General features: G+C 38.8%; 1 protein-coding gene across 2 annotated transcripts in view; it reads right to left on the minus strand.

Moving 5' to 3' along the window:
• Positions 1-22,308, minus strand: part of TAFA2 (TAFA chemokine like family member 2) — a 554,547-nt gene that overhangs the window by 40,335 nt on the left and 491,904 nt on the right. The window contains exons 3-5 of one of the 2 annotated variants that reach the window (XM_067697195.1): positions 19,588-19,740; positions 18,239-18,363; positions 4,278-4,423 (exon numbers count right to left, since the gene is read on the minus strand). In XM_067697195.1, the coding sequence (XP_067553296.1) occupies positions 4,376-4,423; positions 18,239-18,363; positions 19,588-19,740 (326 nt within the window). In that variant the 3' untranslated portion in view covers positions 4,278-4,375. Of the gene's footprint in view, positions 1-4,277; positions 4,424-18,238; positions 18,364-19,587; positions 19,741-22,308 lie in introns of those variants that run through there. The other variant, XM_067697196.1, reaches the window with a different exon arrangement.

Genomic DNA, 22,308 nt, shown 5'->3' on the forward strand with positions numbered 1-22,308 from the left:
TGTGGCTCGCGGTCTCTAGAGCACAGGCTCAGTAGTTGTGGCACACGGGCTTAGTTGCTCTGCGGCATGTGGGATCTTCCCAGGCCAGGGCTCGAACCGCTGTCACCTGCATTGGCAGGTGGATTCCTAACCACTGCGCCACCAGGGAAGTCTAACATTGCAATGTAATAGGAGCTAAACACAATAATACTGAACCACAGCAGCTAAAGGTACATTCAACAGCTAACTAGCTCTTGTCTGTAGCAAGTTCGATATTAAACATTATATAAGTGGAATTCCCTGGCTTAGTATAAACTTAAAGATTTTGGCTTCTTTGCTTTAATGTGGCAATTTGAGTTTTATTATTAGATGACATTTCAACTGAATGGCTGATTTTGCTGTAAGTAATATATCTTACTTAAAGATTTTTAAAGTGTTCTATAAGCTTAAAGCATTAATAAATAGGTACCATGTTGTAAGGTTCCAATATTCTTATTTGCGGGTGGCAATTTTAAATTATTTTCAGTTTAATTAGAGTTATTACTATGGTCCCATACACAAAATCCTTCTCCTTCCCCTCTCTCATATTTTATAACTAATAGAAAAATGTAAAGTGATTTAAAAGTCTAATCCAAAAAGTACTCATTCAGTGTTGTCTCTATGGATAGTTCATCAAGAAGAAAGTAGTCTAGTTGAGAAAGCATCTTAATGGATTTTCATTTTCTTACGGTAGTACAATGCCAGACGCAAAGGTGGGAAACAATTGAATTGAATCTTGACATCGCAGAACATAATATTTTCATTGTACTTAGTCACTATATACTAAGGAGACAAATTATTGAATAAGTTGCCTTTGAATGGCCTCAAAATCTGTTATCCATTTGTTTTAGGAGGATTATAGGTCATGCAATGTTAAACTGCCAATAGACTCCAGTGGCACCTGTACAAACCTCTGTCCTACCACTTCTGCACATGACAGTGATTTATTGACTTTCTCTCCAATTGACTGTGAATCCTTGCACAGCAAAGAGTCATGATTTTTTTAAAAAAAATTTGAAGTCCAAAGCCTACCACAATATCAGGCACAGTGCCACACAGCAGACCTACAATTGATCGTTACGGAGTGAATGAACAAATGAATGGATAGGCATCCCTTGAATGGAATTTGTTAAGTCTGCTAAAGGGATTCATATTTTTATTTTAAAGGGATTCATATTCTTATTTTTAAAATGTTTCTAACACTCCATTCTATTTTAAAGAGATGCATATTCTGCAGTTTACAATGTGTTACCAATGACACCATCCAACTAGGAGGCAAGTATTAAGATTATGACAGTAAATAATATTCAGCTAACAGATCATGAATTTCCAGTATTTCTTGCAAATATCACATCCAGAAAGAAACTTAACGGCCACATAATCTGTCTGTAGGTTCTGTATCCTTGTTGTATCAACTGACAGTCCTGGCTCTCTGGAATTCTGTGTTCTCCCAGACTCTGGTCTCTTGGTTTTCCTATCTCTGTCCACACTTCATGTTCCTTAGCAAGTACCTTTTTCTACATTACCTGCGAAAAAATGTCTTTGATGCTCTTCCCTTTCAACACATTCCTTCTGGGGGAGCCTTTTAAATTAATTATTCCAACACCATCTAGGGGATGACTATTCTCAGACTTCTGTCTTGATTTCTAGGGCTATATATCAAACTATCCACTTTTGCATCTTTATCAATTAATATCACCAAATTGATTACTCCAGAAATACAAGTATTTCTAGAATTTTCTTTCACTAACCCTCATATTCAATTAGTTACCAAGCCCTATTGATTCTCCTTCCCACCCCTCGACACCCTCACTGCATCACTTTCCTATCTTAGTTCAAGCCTGTTATCTCATACTTTCCTTAACTCCCTACAATTGACACATTGCAGCCAAACAGACTTTGTAAGGTGTAAATCAGACGCTTCTCCTCTCCTGTTTAAGGTTCTTCAATGGTTCCCCATTGCTTAGAGAATAACATGCAAATCTTTTAGCATGGCAGTGAAAGGCCATCATGATTCCCCACCCAGGGTTCCCCATCACCCCACTCCCCTCACACACATGAAGTCACCCCATAAACTGATTTCAATTCCAGGAGTAAGACATGATCTTTTATACCTCAATGCCTTTGCATAAGTTGTTTTGTGTTTGTTGTGGTAAATTGAACTAGTTAACTCTGATTTTCTGCTCATCCTTTAAGTCACAAATTGATGATTTCCAGAAATGAGGAACTTACTATTTCCCAAGTTATCCCATTCAACATCATCTTGAGCTGACACCAAGAGTTATTCCTTGTCTTTAATTGTATTCTTTGTAGTCACACAGAAAAAGTCTAATGTTTTTCTTTCACACGATATATCTTCAAATAATTTAAAACCTGTTACTCCTAGTGCTTCTATTCTCTGAGGTAAATATCTACAAAGCCTTTCATGTAAGCTTCTTTTTTTCGCACCCACTGAAAGTTGGTGTCCAGAACTTTATTGGGTACCACAGTGAAGTCTAACCATTATAGAGTTAAGCTCAACTCTGCCCTTGTATTAAGCACACTTCACAACCAGCTAGCCATTATTCAGAGGTAGACTGCCCAGCAGGGAGCTGGGATTCATTCTCATCTTAGAGAGAGTTGGGAATTAGACCATAGCTGTCTCAGCACAAAACATTTGGAATTCTGAGCTTGAGGGAAAATTTACCCCACTCTCCAAAGAGCATAAAACTGGATCTGAAATCATTGTTTAAGGGATTTCAAATGCATAGAAAATGTGTGAGGAGAAGGGAAAGAGCCACAGGAGAATGTATTCAGGGAAGATTATATTTTTTAATCGAATAGCTTTTACCCACCCCAGAAAAAGTAAAAGGCATAGAATCCTTGCTAGCTAGGGATACTTGAACTTCCTGTTCTATTCTCCCAGGGCTTATGAGGTACTATTTTTCTTTGATTAGGGCTCTCCAGATAACCAAAAACAGATGAGTGTTGCCTCTCCCAGGAATACTTACCTCTGAACAAACAGCAAGCTCCTCAATATTAAACATAAATCCCTGATAGAATTTTAGCTCTCAGATTACAGACAGGATATTGTTTAGGCAGTAGCCTAAAGATGTACTTCACAGTGCTAATGAAATTTTATTATGCCCAAACTAGATTCCATTTCAATGTACAAACATTCACAATTAATTATAAGATTATGAGCATAATATTCAGAGTAATATTCAGAGTAACACCTACAAATAAATAGCATAATATTCAGAGTAATACCTACAAATAAATACCTGGCTCAAGTACTGTAGAAGCATTTCAATCTTACAGGAACATCAAAGCACTCATATGTTGCCCATTTCTCATTTTAATTGTAAAAATATAGGCCAAGGTTTGGAATATATTTCCTTATGATATATTTTTAAAAGTCTTTGCAATAATTTCCAATAACTTTCTAAAGAAATAACAAGGGAGACACTCCTGGATCTATTAAATTATTATTAATTAAGTAAGCAGCTCTTAAGTTCAAAATACTAGGTTTAAAATGTCACTTTTAGTAGTGCTACTTCCTGAACACCTAGCTTGGTATCCCTTCTACCCTTGGACCCAAATCTAATTGAGAAAAAAATTTTGTTTCTGTCCACATCTCTTTTTAAAACTTAATGTCGGGAAGCAGCTGCTGCAGCTTGCAGGTGTGGTGGGGGCCGGCCGAGCTGACCACGCACAGACCCGGCGCGGCGGCACTGCGGCCCCGGGGCAGCTGGCGCCGGGGACATGCGCCCATTCGATCCCTCCGGAGAAGTTTCTCTTTAGAGTATCTTTTAAAATTTATTTTGAGAGGGGGACCTTGAAGATGGCGGAAGAGTAAGACGCGGAGATCACCTTGCTCCCCACAGATACACCAGAAATACATCTACACGTGGAACAACTCCTACAGAACACCTACTGAACACTGGCAGAAGACCTCAGACCTCCCAAAAGGCAACAACCCCCCCCCCCCACACACACACACACACACGTACCTGGGTAGGGCAAAAGAAAAAAGAAACAACAGAGACAAAAGAATAGGGACGGGACCCGCACCAGTGGGAGGGAGCCGTCAAGGAGGAAAGCTTTCCTCACACTAGGAAGGCCCTTCGCCGGTTGAGACTGCAGGTGGCGGAGGGGGCGAGCTTTGGAGCCGCGGAGGAGAGCACAGCAACAGGGCTGCGGAGGGCAAAGCGGGGAGATTCCCGCACAGAGGATCAGGGCCGACCAGCACTCACCAGCCCGAGAGGCTTGTCTGCTCACCCGCCGGGGCGGGCGGGGCTGGGAGTTGAGGCTCGGGCTTCGGTCGGAGCTCCGGGAAAGGACTGGGGTTGGCGGCATGAACACAGCCTGCAAGGGGTTAGTGCGCCACGGCTAGCCGGGAGGGAGTCCGGGGAAAAGTCTGGACCTGCCGAAGAGGCAAGAGACTTTTTCTTACCTCTGTTTCCAGGTGCGCGAGGACCTGGTGCGCGAGGAGATTAAAAGCGCTGCTTAAAGGAGCTCCAGAGACGGGCGTGAGCCGCGGCTAAAAGCGCGGACCCCAGAGACGGGCAGGAGACGCTAAGGCTGCTGCTGCCGCCCCCAAGAAGCCTGTGTGCGAGCACAGGTCACTATCCACACCCTCCTTCCGGGGAGCCTGTGCAGCCCGCCACTGCCAGGGTCACGGGATCCAGGGTCAACTCCTCCGGGAGAACGCACGGCGCGCCTCACGCTGCTGCAACGTCACGCCGGCCTCTGCCACCGCAGGCCCGCCCTGCACGCAAAGCCCCTCCCTCCCCCCCAGAGCCCCTCCCTCCCCCCCGACCTGATTGCGCCACAGCCCCCGGATCAGCGGATCCTTTAACCCCGTCCTGTCTGAGCAAAAAACAGACGCCCTCCAGCGACCTACACGCAGAGGCAGGGCCAAATCCAAAGCTAAGTCCTGATGAGCTGTGAGAACAAAGAAGAGAAAGGGAGATCTCTCCCAGCAGCCTTAGAAGCAGCGAATTAAAGCTCCACAATCAACTTGATGTGCCCTGCATCTGTGGAATACATGAATAGACAACGAGTCATCCCAAATTGAGGAAGTGGGCTTCGAGAGCAAGATCTATGACTTTTTCCCTTTTCCTCTTTTTGTGAATGTGTATGTGTATGCTTCTGTGTGAGATCTTGTCTGTATAGTTTTGCTTCCACCATTTGTCCTAGGGTTCTATCTGTGCATGGTTTTTAAAAAAATTTTTTTTCTTAATGATTAATTTTAATAACTTTATTATACTTTCCTTTCCTTCTTTCTTTCTTTCTTTCTTTCTTCCTTCCTCCCTCCCTCCCTCCCTCCCTCCCTCCCTTTCTTTCTTTCTATCTCTCTCTCTCTTTCTTTCTTTCTTTCTTTCTTTCTTTCCTTCCCTCCTTTAGACAATGAATCATCCCAAATTGAGGAGGTGGTCTCTGAGAGCAACATTTATGATTTTTTCCCCTTTACCTCTTTTTGTGAGGGTGTATGTGTATGCTTCTGTGTAAGATTTTGTCTGTATAGCTTTGCTTCCAACATTTGTCCTAAGGATCTATCCGTCCCTTTTTTTTCTAAATAAGTATTTTTTAATTCAATAACTTTATTTTATTTTACTGTATCTTCTTTCTTTCTGTCTTTTTCCTTCTTTCCCTCCTTCCTTCCTTCCTCCCTCCCTCCCTCCTTTCTTTCCTTCTTGCCTTCTTTCCTTCTTTGCTTCTTTCTTCCTTCCTTCCTTCCTTCCCTCCTTTCCTTCTTTCTTTCTTCATACTTCTACTAATTCTGTCTACTTTTTCTCCTTTTTATTCTGAGCCCTGTGGATGAAAGGCTCTTGGTGCTCCAACCAGGAGTCAGGGCTCTGCCTCTGAGGTAGGAGAGCCAACTTCAGGACACTGGTCAACAAGAGACCTCCCAGCTCCACATAATATCAAACAGCGAAAATCTCCCAGAGACCTCCATCTTAACACCAGCACCCAGCTTCACTCAACGACCAGCAAGCTACAGTGCGGGACAACCTATGCCAAACAACTAGCAAAACAGGAACACAACCCCACCCATTAGCAGACAGGCTGCCTAAAATCATAATAAGGCCACAGACACCCCAAAACACACCTCCAGACGTGAACCTGCCCACTAGAGAGACAAGATCCAGCCTCATCCACCACAACACAGGCACTAGTCCCCTCCACCAGGAAGCCTACACAACCCACTGAACCAACCTTAGCCACTGGAGACAGACATCAAAAACAGTGGGAACTACGAACCTGCAGCCTGCAAAAAGGAGATCCCAAACACAGTAAGATAAGCAAAATGAGGAGACAGAAAAACACACAGCAGATAAAGGAGCAAGATAAAAATGCACCAGACCTAACAAATGAAGAGGAAATAGGCAGTCTACCTGAAAAAGAATTCAGAATAATGATAGTAAGGATGATCCAAAATCTTGGAAATAGAATGGACAAAATACAAGAAACAGTTAACAAGGACCTAGAAGAAATAAAAATGAAACAAACAACCTTGAACAACACAATAAATGAAATTAAAAGTACTCTAGATGGGATCAATAGCAGAATAACTGAGGCAGAAGAACGGATAAGTGACCTGGAAGGTAAAATAGTGGAAATAACTACTGCAGAGCAGAATAGAGAAAAAAGAGTGAAAAGAACTGAGGACAGTCTCAGAGACCTCTGGGACAACATTAAACGCACCAACATTCGAATTATAGGGGTTCCAGAAGAAGAAGAGAAAAAGAAAGGGACTGAGAAAATATTTGAAGAGATGATAGTTGAAAACCTCCCTAATATGGGAAAGGAAATAGTTAATCAAGTCCAGGAAGCACAGAGAGTCCCATACAGGATAAATCCAAGGAGAAACACGCCAAGACACATATTAATCAAACTGTCAAAAATTAAATACAAACAAAGCATATTAAAAGCAGCAAGGGAAAAACAGTAAATAACACACAAGGGAATCCCCATAAGGTTAACAGCTGATCTCTCAGCAGAAACCCTGCAAGCCAGAAGGGAGTGGCAGGACATACTGAAAGTGATGAAGGAGAAAAACCTGCAACCAAGATTACTCTACCGAGCAAGGATCTCATTCAGATTTGATGGAGAAATTAAAACCTTTACAGACAAGGAAAAGCTGAGAGAGTTCAGCACCACCAAACCAGCTTTACAACAAATGCTAAAGGAACTTCTCTAGACAAGAAACACAAGAGAAGGAAAAGACCTATAATAATGAACCCAAAACAATTTAGAAAATGGGAATAGGAACATACATATCGATAATTACCATAAATGTAAATGGACTAAATGCTCCCACCAAAAGACACAGATTGGCTGAATGGATACAAAAACAGGACCATTATATATGCTGTCTACAAGAGACCTACTTCAGACCTAGAGACACATACAGACTGAAAGTAAGGGGATGGAAAAAGATATTCCATGCAAATGGAAACCAAAAGAAAGCTGGAGTAGCAATTCTCATTTCAGACAAAATAGACTTTAAAATAAAGACTATTAGAAGAGATGAAGAAGGACACTACATAATGATCAAGGGATCGATCCAAGAAGAAGATATAACAATTGTAAATATTTATGCACCCAACATAGGAGCACCTCAATACATAAGGCAAATACTAACAGCCATAAAAGGGGAAATCGACAGTAACACATTCGTAGTAGGGGACTTTAACACCCCACTTTCACCAATGGACAGATCATCCAAAATGAAAATAAATAAGGAAATGAAAACTTTAAATGATACATTAAACAAGATGGACTTAATTGATATTTATAGGACACTCCATCCAAAAACAACAGAATACACATTTTTCTCAAGTGCTCATGGAACATTCTCCAGGATACATCATATCTTGGGTCACAAATCAAGCCTTGGGAAATTTAAGAAAATTGAAATTATATCAAGTATCTTTTCTGACCACAATGCCATGTGCCTAGATATCAATTACAGGAAAAGATCTGTAAAAAATAAAAACACATGGAGGATAAACAATACACTACATAATAATGAAGTTATCATTGAAGAAATCAAAGAGGAAATAAAAAAATACCTAGAAACAAATGACAGTGGAGACACAATGACCCAAAACCTATGGGATGCAGCAAAAGCAGTTCTAAGGGGGAAGTTTATAGCAATACAAGCCCACCTTAAGAAGCAGGAAACATCTCAAATAAACAACCTAACCTTGCACCTCAAGCAATTAGAGAAAGAAGAACAAAAAAAACCCAAAGCTAGCAGAAAGAAAGAAATCATAAAAATCAGATCAGAAATAAATGAAAAAGAAATGAAGGAAACAATAGCAAAGATCAATAAAACTAAAAGCTGGTTCTTTGAGAAGATAAACAAAATAGATAAATCATTAGCCAGACTCATCAAGAAAATAAGGGAGAAAACTCAAATCAATAGAATTAGAAATGAAAAAGGAGAAGTAACAACTGACACTGCAGAAATAAAAAAGATCATGAGAGATTACTACAAGCAACTCTATGCCAATAAAATGGACAATCTGGAAGAAATGGACAAATTCTTCAAAATGCAAAACCTGCCAAGACTGAATCAGGAAGAAACAGAAAATATGAACAGACCAATCACAAGCACTGAAATTGAAACTCTGATTAAAAATCTTCCAACAAACAAAAGCCCAGGACCAGATGGCTTCACAGGCGAATTCTATCAAACATTTAGAGAAGAGCTAACACCTATCCTTCTCAAACTCTTCCAAAATATAACAGAGGGAGGAACACTTCCAAATTCCTTCTATGAGGCCACCATCACCTTGATACCAAAACCAGAAAAGGATGTCACAAAGAAAGAAAACTACAGGCCAATATCACTGATGAACATAGATGCAAAAATCCTCAACAAAATACTAACAAACAATCCAACAGCACATTAAAAGGATCATACACCATGATCAAGTGGGGTTTATTCCAGGAATGCAAGGATTCTTCAATATACGCAAATCTATCAATGTGATAAACCATATTAACAAATTGAAGGAGAAAAACCATATGATCATCTCAATAGACGCAGAGAAAGCTTTTGACAAAATTCAACACCCATTTATGATAAAAACCCTGCAGAAAGTAGGCATAGAGGGAACTTTCCTCAACATAATAAAGGCCATATATGACAAGCCCACAGCCAACATCATCCTCAATGGTGTAAAACTGAAAGCATTTCCACTAAGATCAGGAACAAGACAAGGTTGTCCACTCTCACCACTCTTATTCAACATAGTTTTGGAAGTTTTAGCCACAGCAATCAGAGAAGAAAAGGAATCCAAATCGGAAAAGAAGAAGTAAAGCTGTCACTGTTTGCAGATGACATGATACTATACATAGAGATCCTAAAGATGCTACCAGAAAACTACTAGAGCTAATCAATGAATTTGGTAAAGTAGCAGGATACAAAATTAATGCACAGAAATCTCTGGCATTCCTATACACTAATGATGAAAAATCTGAAAGTGAAATCAAGAAAACACTCCCATTTACCACTGCAACAAAAAGAATAAAATATCTAGGAATAAACTTACCTAAGGAGACAAAACACCTATATGCAGAAAATTATAAGACACTGATGAAGGAAATTAAAGATGATACAAATAGATGGAGAGATATACCATGTTCTTGGATTGGAAGAATCAACATTGTGAAAATGACTCTACTACCCAAAGCAATCTATAGATTCAATGCAATCCCTATCAAACTACCACTGGCATTTTTCACAGAACTAGAACAAAAAATTTTGCAATTTGTATGGAAACACAAAAGACCCCACATAGCCAAAGCAATCTTGAGAACGAAAAAAGGAGCTGGAGGAATCAGGCTTCCTGACTTCAGACTATACTACAAAGCTACAGTAATCAAGACAGTATGGTACTGGCACAAAAACAGAAAGATAGCTCAATGGAACAGGATAGAAAGCCCAGAGATAAGCCCACGCACATATGGACACCTTATCTTTGATAAAGGTGGCAGGAATGTACAGTGGAGAAAGGACAGCCTCGTCAATAAGTGGTGCTGGGAAAACTGGACAGATACATGTAAAGGTATGAGATTAAATCTGTCCCTAACACCATACACAAAAATAAGCTCAAAATGCATTAAAGACCTAAATGTAAGGCCAGAAACTATCAAACTCTTAGAGGAAAACATAAGCAGAACACTCTATGACATAAATCACAGCAAGATCCTTTCTGACCCATGTCCTAGAGTAATGGAAATAAAAACAAAAATAAACAAATGGGACCTAATGAAACTTCAAAGCTTTTGCACAGCAAAGGAAACCATAAACAAGACCAAAAGACAACCCTCAGAATGGGAGAAAATATTTGCAAATGAAACAACTGACAAAGGATTAATCTCCAAAATTTACAAGCAGCTCATGCAGCTCAATAACAAAAAAACAAACAACCCAATCCAAAAATGGGCAGAAGACCTAAATAGACATTTCTCCAAAGAAGATATACAGACTGCCAACAAACACATGAAAGAATGCTCAACATCATTAATCATTAGAGAAGTGCAAATCAAAACTACAATGAGATATCATCTCACACCAGTCAGAATGGCCATCATCAAAAAATCTAGAAACAATAAATGCTGGAGAGGGTGTGGAGAAAAGGGAACAGTCCTCCACTGCTGGTGGGAATGTGAATTGGTTCAGCCTCTATGGAGAACAGTATGGAGGTTCCTTCAAAAACTACAAATAGAACTACCATATGACCCATCAATCCCACTACTGGGCATATACCCTGAGAAAACCAAAATTCAAAAAGAGTCATGTACCAAAATGTTCATCTCAGCTCTATTTACAATAGCCCGGAGATGGAAACAACCTAAGTGCCCATCATCGGATGAATGGGTAAAGAAGATGTGGGACATATATACAATGGAATATTACTCAGCCATAAAAAGAAATGAAATTGAGCTATTTGTAATGAGGTGGATAGACCTAGAGTCTGTCATACAGAGTGAAGTAAGTCAGAAAGAAAAAGACAAATACCGTATGCTAACACATATATATGGAATTTAAGAAGAAAAAAAAATGTCATGAAGAACCTAGGGGTAAGACAGAAATAAAGACACAGACCTACTGTAGAACGGACTTGAGGATATGGGGAGGGGGAGGGGTGAGCCGTGACAGGGCGAGAGAGAGTCATGGACATATACACACTAACAAACTTAAGGTAGATAGCTAGTGGGAAGCAGCCGCATGGCACAGGGATATCGGCTCGGTGCTTTGTGACTGCCTGGAGGGGTGGGATAGGGAGGGTGGGAGGGAGGGAGGCACAAGAGGGAAGAGATATGGGAACATATGTATATGTATAACTGATTCAATTTGTTATGGGGCAGAAACTAACACACCATTGTAAAGCAATTATACCCCAATAAAGATGTTAAAAAAAACAAAAAAAACTTAATGTCATTATAGTAATTATATAGTTCCTTAAGTGCCTTTTTCAAATGTCCATATCATTTGAGATTTTAAATCTTTTCTGATATGAATTTCAATGTCTACATTTTTCTTACTATAGTAAAAAATTTTCACCTATCTTAATAAATATCAACTTCAAGATGTTATACCATATTTAAATTTCTATTAAGTTAAATAACCTAGATTTAATGAATATTAATGTATAACATAAAATCTGTTCTCCCCACAGTTTTCTCCCACTCACCTCATGTCAACTTCCTCATTCTGTTTGCTCAGGACAAAAATTTAGGTCTATAGTGACATGCCTCATAATACCTTTCTAATCCAAAATACGATCACTTACCTTGCTCACTCCCCCCAGCCACACTAGCATCACTGCTGTCTCTTGAATATGGTATTCCCAGGGTAGCTTCCATGGCGGGTACTATGCTTGTTTCTCCCCCTACCTGGAAAGCGTGTCCTCTAGATAGTCACGTGGCTTATCCCCTCATCTCCTTGGAGACTTCAGTATGCAAACACCCTTGGCTCAGCACTCTCCATTTCCCCTCCCTGCTTTACTTTTTCCCATGGCACCTACCACCATCTAACATATACTTTACTCATATATTTTAATTTTTGTCTCCCCCTGTCTGATAGGTAGAATTCTAAAGATATACCCTCAAGATTCCTGTCCCCTAGGTATTCAAATAAACACTAATCTTAGCACAGCTGTGAAGGGACAATGTCATTAAAGTTGCTAATCAGCTAACCTTAAAATAGGGTAATCATCATGGACTATCTGGGTGGGACAAATGTAATCCTTTGAGCTTTTAAAAGCAGAAGAGTAAAGCGGAGGAGAAATGGCGGAAGGGGGACGTCAGAGAGATTCGATGTGTGAGAAAGACTCAGTGTGCCCTGACTGGTTTGAAGATGAAGGAGGCAATGTGATGGAGAAAGCAGATATTCTGATGGAGGTGAGAGAGGCTCTCAGATGACAGCTACTGGAGGGGTAGAAACCTCATTCCTACATTTAGAAGGAACCGAATTCTGTCAATAACCTGAATGGGCTTGGAAGCAGATTCTCCCTTAAAGCCTCCAGAAAAGAACCACAGCCCTGTTGTGAAAAGATGAAGCATACCCATTGATTTCAGCCTTGTGAAACCCAGAGCAGACAAATAGCCGAGCTACGCTGTGCCTGGAAGCCTGACCTACAAATAATGGATGTTGTATCACGTCACTAAATTTGCTAAGGCAGCGATAGAAAACCAATACACCCTATTAGAATCTAGGCCTTATGAGGGCAGGGATCCTCTCTTTTTTTCCCCTGTGCTGTGCTCCAGAACCCAGAATAGCACCCAACAATAAAAGACAGTAAACACTCGTTGAATGGAAGAATATATCCAGTATACACATTTTTTCCCATGAAATCTATATTTTACAAGATCTTATCAAATTTTTACCCCAAAATATTGACTAAAAATATTTAAAATGTAAAAGATGAATTGATTTGAAAACTGTCTATTCAGTAGTTTGCATCTTTGCCAGTTAGCAGTGGCTACCACTTCCATGGAGCCAACACGAGAAGCAGTCAAATACCGCTTCTAAAGCCGTGGTTTTCAAACTGCATGTTGTAACATATTGATGGGTTACAAAATCAATTTATGGGGTTGAGGAAGGGAGGAAGAGAGGGAGAAATGAAGGAAGGAAATAAAACCAAAAAATCAGAACTTTAATTTTAGTGTGGGGTATATGAGTGTATGTGTATGTGTGTGGGAGTGTTGTGTATATGTTGGATCACAACGTAAGATGTATTTCTTACTTAGGTACCATCAAGATAATTTGAAAACCACAGCCCTAAAAGTTGTCATGCTCTGTCCTGTGGACCAGGGTGCAATTCAGGGTCAGAGGTGAGATGAAAACAAAAGAATGGGGAATGTGTCTGTTAGAAAGGGCTGATCAAAAAAGGAGCACACTACCCTAAGTCTATGTTAAATTTACAAGACAAGAAGAGAGTTTGTGATTGAATAATTCACAAATTGCACCCCTTAAGGTGAGAAAATGAACTTTTCTCCTCTTGTGTTCTTCCTTTGCCTTGGACCTGGAGTAGCACCCCTGGACATCATTCAGACCCACCAACTCAGAGTCACCGAGTCTTGGTGTAAAATCAGGCAGCATCTGGAAGGGGATGACTTGAGGCTTCAATCAACAAAGCACCCTAAGATGCTATTTCTTTTCTCCCTTAGAGGGAGAGGATGAAAAACCTAACACTTACCTCTGTTCTGAGATTAGCTAGTTATTAGTGTCATATAAATTTAGTTGGAAAGGAAGTTAGAAATGTCCTTGGCACAAGGAATCAAAGAATAAATATTGTTTAGAGGAACTTGAAATTGAATATAGCTCAACATCCTCATTTTTTTTGCAGATGAGGAAGCTGAACTAGAGACTTATGTTATCCCCATTATTATAATAATGTTACTCGATTTATATTTACCAGTGATTCCAATGTTTATTGTTAGTGGGCTGCATATGGATAACAAAAGAATAATGCAGTTGTCTACTATTCATTCCCCCACTCAAGGGCATACTCCTGGTGGGCAGGCATCATGCTATGTATATCTTTGTGCTCTAGTTAGTAACTACTGTGGTTGGGGAAATTAAATAATACCTGCGATGCACTTAGCAGAGTGCCCAGCACACTTTAAGAGCTAAGTGAATGCTTTCATATTTGATTTTGTTGCTTTGATTATAATATGAGCATTCTTATTATAGAATATTTATGCACAGGAAATTTTTTAACATTTGTTGATTTTCATTGCATTATACAACAAAATAAAGTCATATTTTATGCCCTTAAAATCCATTTATGTTTGAAGGGACATTAAAAAACTATAGAGTTCTTATCTGCTTAAGGCACTTTAAGTAAATGAGTAAAGATGAAAGAATTCCAATTAGTTAAAAATTACTCAGAAAATGTCTTCTTAAGCATATGAGGATTCATGATTCATAAAGATAATATTTCTAATGAAAATATAAAAATCTTATATCAAGTTAAGTTCATTTTTCCTTAGGTAAGAACCAGACATCTGAGCTGCATGACCATAGGAATGTGGAGTCCATACCAATGGCCAAGGGCTGTAAATCCTAAAATCAGAAAGTGACTTCTTTTAGGAGATAGTCCACAGAGAAAGAGTATCAAAACATTAAAAGAAATGAATCACAGTCTGTTTTCTCTGAGGATTTTAACAATGTTATCAAAGTTTTTTTTCTCAATTCTTACAAGCTCTACAGCACCTTTCCCCCCTTCTACTTTTCTATTATATAATCAGCATATAATTATGTGCTTTTTCACACTGGAAAGACTATTCTTTTATTAATGACTCTTTGAAAAGTTCTTTATTATTTATCTTTGAAAGTGAGTTTGAAATCAAAAGGCTTTCATGGCTTTTCCTTTTTTTCCTTTTAACTTAGGAGTTCTTTAAAGTAATACAGTAGATGGTTACAGATATCATACGCAGTCATTAGTTTCCAGCTTTAAGGTGAGAAGTAGGGTTCAGGAAACAATGTTGCACCCTCCTTTCTCTGCAGACTAAATGTTTGGGGTTTTGAAGAGCATGTATGCAAATATTGCTGTTCTAACAAAGGCTGTCTATTCTTTGCCTTTTCCCCTTGTTAGGACAATTAGAAAATGGGTTATGACAATAAGCTTCCTGAATTTAGTACAAAGACAGAAGGAGGATATAATTAGCATTTATGGGAAGTACAATGTAAGTTCCAAATTAGTCTTAAATGAGAAATTCACCCAGCCCCTGATCTGTAGTCAATTCTGGAAAGTACCATGCATCTCTGCTGAGGCCAAGCAAGCCTCATTGATGTTTTTGGCTGACTGCTTTTTTTCTAACATTAAATTTACCAGAGCACTCCAGATTGGATACAGGCAGTTATGAAGAAGGATGTACATTACTGCAAATTTTAATCATTTCTCGAGCCATTTTGCTTACAGTGGTAATCCCATAAGACCAACATATCTTGCGTAAGGAACCCAAATGACTTTTTGCTGAGAGCAGCTCTTCAGTTACTTTTATAGCCTATTCCTGCTTAACTTCTAGACTTTCCCATTTGTGGCTAGGACCTGCCAAATCAGGGCTTCAGTGGCTTCTTGGCTCACCACAGCCATGGCTACCTTATTCAAGACCAGCAAGTGGATAATAACACCAGTGATTAAAATAATGATCAGATTTCTTTTCAATAATATTGCTGCTGTTTATGTAGGGCAGAACCTACCTCTACCCAACACTTCCACTGTGGGCAAAGTAATGTCGTGCCAGAACTATTTCAAGAATTTATCTCATCTCCAATACTTTTTGGACTATTTCAAAGGAGATGGCAGAACACTAATAACATGATGACCTTGACAACTTTGCTTCTTTGGGGCCTCAGGGAAATTCACCTAATTGTTTTGTGAGCCAAACTAATATTCGTAATTGAACATTTTGCCCAGGCATTTGAAATGCCATGACGTTCCTTTAGTTGAAAATGTCCAAGTAGCTTCATTTTCACCAGCAATCTTTTTACTTGTGAAGGAAAAAGTAACAATAATTTACTTTGATTGTACTGAAGAAGCTCCTTCTCTCAAGCCCTCTTATCTTCTCTTATATATAATGATTTTTCCTTTTTAAATGAGAATCATAGACTCTCAGGGTTGGAAGGAATTTTTAAGATAATTTAATACAAACACCCACTATTGCATGAATCCTCTCTACAGTATCTTCAATGAGGTCTTCCATTAACAGCTGTTCTCCAGGGCAAAGGAGATGAAGGAAAAATAGAAAGCGCAATCCACTATAAGTTATATGAATTTATAAATAAAACAAACTAGAGGATCTAGATGTGGTCTTCCCTACTCACAAGTTCTCAGTCTTTCATCTATCTTGTTTAATTACATTATGAAGAATTTGTGAAGCAGAGACTCAATTTTACGTTTGAACTATTGAGAATATGGCCCAACAGGGAGTGAAGCAACACTTCTAAAATAATTTATTATGAGAATTTAGATCACATGCTTCTGACCTTTTCATTTCAATGATCCAAAAAGCTAAAAATATTTTTAAAGGTCTACTTTATATGAACAGAATTATAGGAAACTTTCATCACTATTACTTAAGAATAAGTTAAATGATCTAGTATAAACTACAGGTTAAGAGATTAGGTTCTGGAATGAAAATATACAGTTTGATCCGTAACTTCCCATTAATTAGCTATATGACCTTGGGAAGTCACTTAACATTTTAAAGCTTTGGTTTACTCAGCTGTAAAAGGAGATAATAATATTACCTGTTTCACTGGGCTATTAAGAAGATTAAATGAGCTAATTCACATGAAGCACATTGTTCAGTATATGGCATATGTTTTAAGTATCTAATAAGTGTTAGCTTCCTCATACCCACTGATGTAATAGAAACATAGAATTTAGATGTAGAGAACTCACTATTTAAAAAAAAAAAATTGTTTCAGAATCTTAAATCTCCAGGCATTTACTTGAGTGTTATTTTAGACTAAGGATTAATAGTGTTAGGAAAAAAATTTTCATGCTATAAATAGCTTATAAGGAAATTTTACATTGCCAGAATGGTTTTAACAAATCAATATGGATTATATCATGTGCTAACTGAATAATACAATTATTCTAATTAACTGGTCAGGCACTCCACAGATTCTGGAAGAGTGTCAGCCTTTAACTGATGAGTCTAGAGTCATGAAATCATTTGACAAAATATAAAGTTATTATTTATTAGAAACTTGGTTACTTCTCTGTATGTCTGAATAGTCAATGCACTAAAGATATTACTCAACGTTATATATCTGATGGGATTTTAAAATAATCCTCTTGAATATGTCCACACAAGGTTTAAAAAAAAAACTGCTATTGTTAATCAATACCGTAAATTACAGTCTCTAGTTTTATGTTACATTTTATTAAATAAAATATCCCCTTTTTATAAAACATTATTCTGTTCTAGCCCCCAGTTATCCAGTTCTAAACAGTAGTCAGCTTTCCCCTTAGTGCAAAAAGCAAAATAAGACAAAACTTTCATTTGCTGATTCCACAAAGAATTTAAATTCTGCCAGTCCAGAATATCCATGGAGGTAATTAGAAAATGAAAGAATAAAGCTATTTTTCACTCCTCTCCTACCCCCCAGAAATCAGTCATTGCAAGCTGAAATACCTCACTGTCTGAAGAGCATTCCTTTTATATTGACCCTGAGATTTGAAAACTCCTCTTGATAACTCATTACAATGATTACAAACTTAACCATCAGAAAACTATTTATTGATCCAGAAATCAGGGAGGTCAAAATAATTACTCTCATAAAAATGAAAGAATATTAACTGGGAAATGTTTGTTGAGTCATATATAAATTCTCTTTTTTTCAGAATTTATTCAGATCACTATCCATCAGAAGAATGAGGGATTGGGGTCACCTTCCCAGCATTTAACACGCATCCTTGGGGCGGGGGTGTTCACATTTTTGTCAGTATCTCATGAAGGAACAAAGAGTATTTAATTATTAGGTAATATGACAGTTGATGGCGATCTACAGAAGATGTTATTCTGGATGAAATAAAAATATGTTATGAAAAAATGAAGCAGGGAGAAAATGGGAGAAAAATGTACTATGGAAAACTATTACCTCTCATCCTACAACCACCACTTAAAGATGTCACTGCACGTGCTCCGTGCTCTATTAATTGAGAGACTTTTTGCTTTCACAGGCTGGCTGTCCACTTACCCTAGTTGTTTTCACTTTATTCCCGGAGGAACAGCTCCATCCTTTCCGATCTGGAAGAACTTTACATTCTTCTCCCTCAAGACATGGTTGCATATGGCACCACCATTTCTGTTCCACTATTGAAGCTACAGGAGATAGAAAAATCAATTTAATATTTTCTGTTTGGGCTTGTTAATTCTTTGGGTGCACATTTAAAGAAGAACAACAGCCACATATTTTTCCCACCACTGGGATGATTAGATTTTGAAGGATGCTTTTTTTTTTTTTTTTTTTTTTTTTTTTTGTCCAAAGGGAATAAATCTTTCTAGATTTTTTGACTAAAAATATTTTTTTAATTTTTATTTTACTGTGGTAAGAATACTTAAAATTTTAAGATGGTAGATCTCATGTTAAGTGTATAATACAGTATTGTTAATGATAGGCACATTTTTAAAGGATATTTCATGCAACAATAACATATTCATGGACAATAACATATTGGAAAGAATTTGGACAATAACATATTGTCCATGAATATGTTATGGACATATATGAATTGGACAATAACATATTGGAAAGAAACTATGTGGATACATGCATGTGCTGATTTACATAAACATATAAGAAAGTGAGTCCATGATCAGAGTCAATATTTTAGAATCAATGTAGTATTTCCCACAAGTAGGCTAAAATCAGGAAGGCATTCAAATGAACACCATCTTTTTTTTACTGTGGGCAGTAACTATCATCACAAGGAGTGCACCATGAAAATATGAGCACTTAACACATTATTATTTATGATAACATCAATTATATAGACCCACATAAATGTTTATATCCTTTGTAATTAGGTGAATCCTCCAAGAAAGAAATTAATATTTTGATAAATCTCTATAAAAATATTTCATGTGAATTCTATCCACAGCTAAACGTTCACTCATCTGTGCAGTGTTTATTTTTTCATTGTTAAGAACCAGCCATGTGTTTAGGTACCCACACTATTTAATCATCTATTTCATTTTTCCTTTGCCAAATAATTTATACACACACACACACACACACACACACACACACACACACACACACTCGCCCTCCACTGGCAAATCAATATTTCATGGCATCAAAGTAAGAGGCACATGGACTTATTGGAACCTCATTATAATGCCTTTTGCTACAAAACCGCATAAGATCTTAGACCATCTTCCAATAGATTTTAGATTTCAAAACGCTCTTCAAGTGACCTTGTACCAACCACGTGGTTGATGGTGCGGTCCCCCAGGATTAACCCCAGTCATCAGCATCACAGTGGGATTCCAGTTCTAAGCAGTCCTCGTCTACCCTATCCCAAAGAGCAATGGAAGAAGCCTCACCATCCACACAAGAGGGAGCAGCTCGTGTGGTACCTGCCACCTGCCCAGGGAAGCAGGAGCACTTGACTGTTTGTGACCGTTCTTCTATCTTGTTCTTATTACAACATCTGTGGAGTGCCACCACCTCGCAAGTGCCCGTTTTAACATGGTGAGCTGCACAAACAAAAACAAAAGTTGAGATAACATTGAGAAAGCTTAGATACTCCCTACTCTTTTTAATTAGAAGCACATTAAATATAGCTCTATAAAGGATCCACCATGCATGAAACTAGAAATACAATGATGCTGACTCCATAATGCAGATTTGATCTCTCTGTTAAATGTGGTAGGACCATTTCTGTCAGTAAATGCTTGGTGAAGCAGGAACAATTAGTGACTAGATTAGAATGAGCTGCTAGAGCAGTCTGAAATATAGAGGCAATGTGTGGTATCATCAAAAACATATTTATTTGCATATGACTTTTTTTACACCTTTTTGTTCAACGTGTTGATCAAAGTAAGGGAACCCCCGGACAAGGTGCCCTGTACTAGGGCTGAGACAAACCTTATTCTCAAAGTAGGTGGGTTGATAAAGGTTATATTCTTCATCTAGGGGTGAGTGTAAGGGCCAGGAAGGGAAATTCTTTTCAGAAATCAGGGAGGCAGAGGGTGGGAACCCACTTCCTCAGGATTCTTCTGCTCAATTTCCCTGGAAATGAACTAATTGGGTGATTTTTGAAATTGCTGCCATCTTCCTGAACGTTCCATCCAGTCTCAGGGATGGCTGCGGCATGAAGCCAACAGTATTTCCCGCACCTCCTGGGGGGGCTGGCCCCACCCCTCAGCCAGGGCAAGGGCTCCAGGAGCTCCCTTGCACCCCCACCTTGCACCCTGGTTCTAAGTTTACAAAGTGTTTTCCTCGTTCCTTTAAGTCCTCTTCCCTGCCTCTGACATTCCCTCCCTCCCTCCCACCTGCAGGGCTGAGATCAGAGGGTAGTGATGGTAAAGGGACCCGACAATGACATGACCCTCCTGTCTCAGGTCAGGGGAGAGAGCTCGGTGGCCTCCCCTCGCCCTCGTGTTTACATTTGCAGTCTGAAGCACTTTAAGTTACGTGGGGTTTTTTTCTGTTTGTTTGTTTGTCTGTTCCTGTAACTTATTCTCCAACGACTGCTTCCAACTGAAATAAGACTATTAAATGCCTGTTCAGGAGGGGAAAAAAAAAAAAAATCATTCCTTTCCATTTTGCCTGAGGGAACAGCTGCCACCGAATGACAACCACCACAGCCAGAACGTGGATGGATTTATATCTAGCCTGGAAGAACCCATCACCCATTTTCTTAACCTCACAGTGAGGCTACTGAACTGTTTGGGTGATTGAAATTTTTGGACCTCACTTATCACATTAGGATAGGGTTCGAGTTTGCCTTCATTGTGTTTTCTACCCAGCATCTCTTCTTCAAAGTATTAACCCTCCTGTGAAATGATCAAGCAAAATTTCCATCTGCTAAAGATAAAACCAGCTTAAAATCAAACATCTGTTGAAATGTTATGCTTTCAGAAATGTAAGAACGTGACTGATATAAAAACAGATTTAAATAGAAAAGTAGGACACAGGAAGTTGTTTAATGTTATAAAGTATACTGAGATCATTTTGTAAATGAGATGAGTACATCATGCATTCATATCAATCTTCCCCTCAGAGATGAGGAACCACCAGGCAGTAACTCAGGTTAGATTGCTTGGATTTTTCTTCTAAGAGAGACCAAACCGCATGGATTGTCCACGTCATTCCCCATGTGAAACCGAGAAACTCAGGTGTAACATACAGCTTTGACACATAATCCTCAAAAGAATGTTAAGAAGCAGATACCATTTCCAATGTCACAAAGATTTTTCTGTCATGGTAGATACAAATGGGGATTTCTCCATGTGTGATTCAAACACAAGGCTATCAAACCAAAGCTAAAAACTTGAAAGCCGGATTTCTGTTCCTTGCGCTCTAGAAAATATTTTCTTAGCTAAGGATGATTCAGTTTGTTTTAATTTATTGAATGCTTTATGTAATATTATACGAGTCAAAATACTGCTTTCTACACTGAACCTCACTTAGTCACATTTTGAGTCAATACCACATATCAGGCATGGTTCTGAGTAATGGGGATGCAACAATGTGTAAGATGGACATAGACCTGCCCCTAAAGAGCTCATATTCCTGTGGAGAAAACAAATAATAATTAGGTACTAACGATTAAGTAAGACAATATTAGATTTTCTAGCTCCTTGAAAGAAATGCAGTAGGGTAATGTGATTGAGAGTAATCAAACATGGAGGGAAGGCAGATTTTTGTGAGTCTCAGGGAAAACCTCTCTGAGGAGGTAACCTGAATAATGGCCTGAATGATGAGAAGAAAGCCTCCATGATGAAGAGCTAAGAAAGGAGGAACTTTCCAAAGAGAAGGAGCAGAAAACGACAAGGTTCTGAAATGGGGAAACGTGTGGTGTGTTCCCAGGACAGCAAGATGGCCAGTGTGGATGTACTGTGGCTGAACAGCTGAGAGGCTGAGGACAATATGTCAGAAACGTAGGAAGATGGTGTAGGGGCGGGTGCCATGGCAAAGAGATTGGATTTTACTTTCGTTGCAAGGGAAAGCCTTTGGGTGGAAATGCTGTCATCTCATTAATGCTTTAGAAGTTTGCTCAAGCTGCTCTTTAGAGAATGGACTGAAGAAAGCAAGAGTGA

The sequence above is a fragment of the Pseudorca crassidens genome, chromosome 11 (genome assembly GCF_039906515.1).
Source record: "Pseudorca crassidens isolate mPseCra1 chromosome 11, mPseCra1.hap1, whole genome shotgun sequence".
NCBI classification, from domain to species: Eukaryota; Metazoa; Chordata; class Mammalia; order Artiodactyla; family Delphinidae; genus Pseudorca; species Pseudorca crassidens.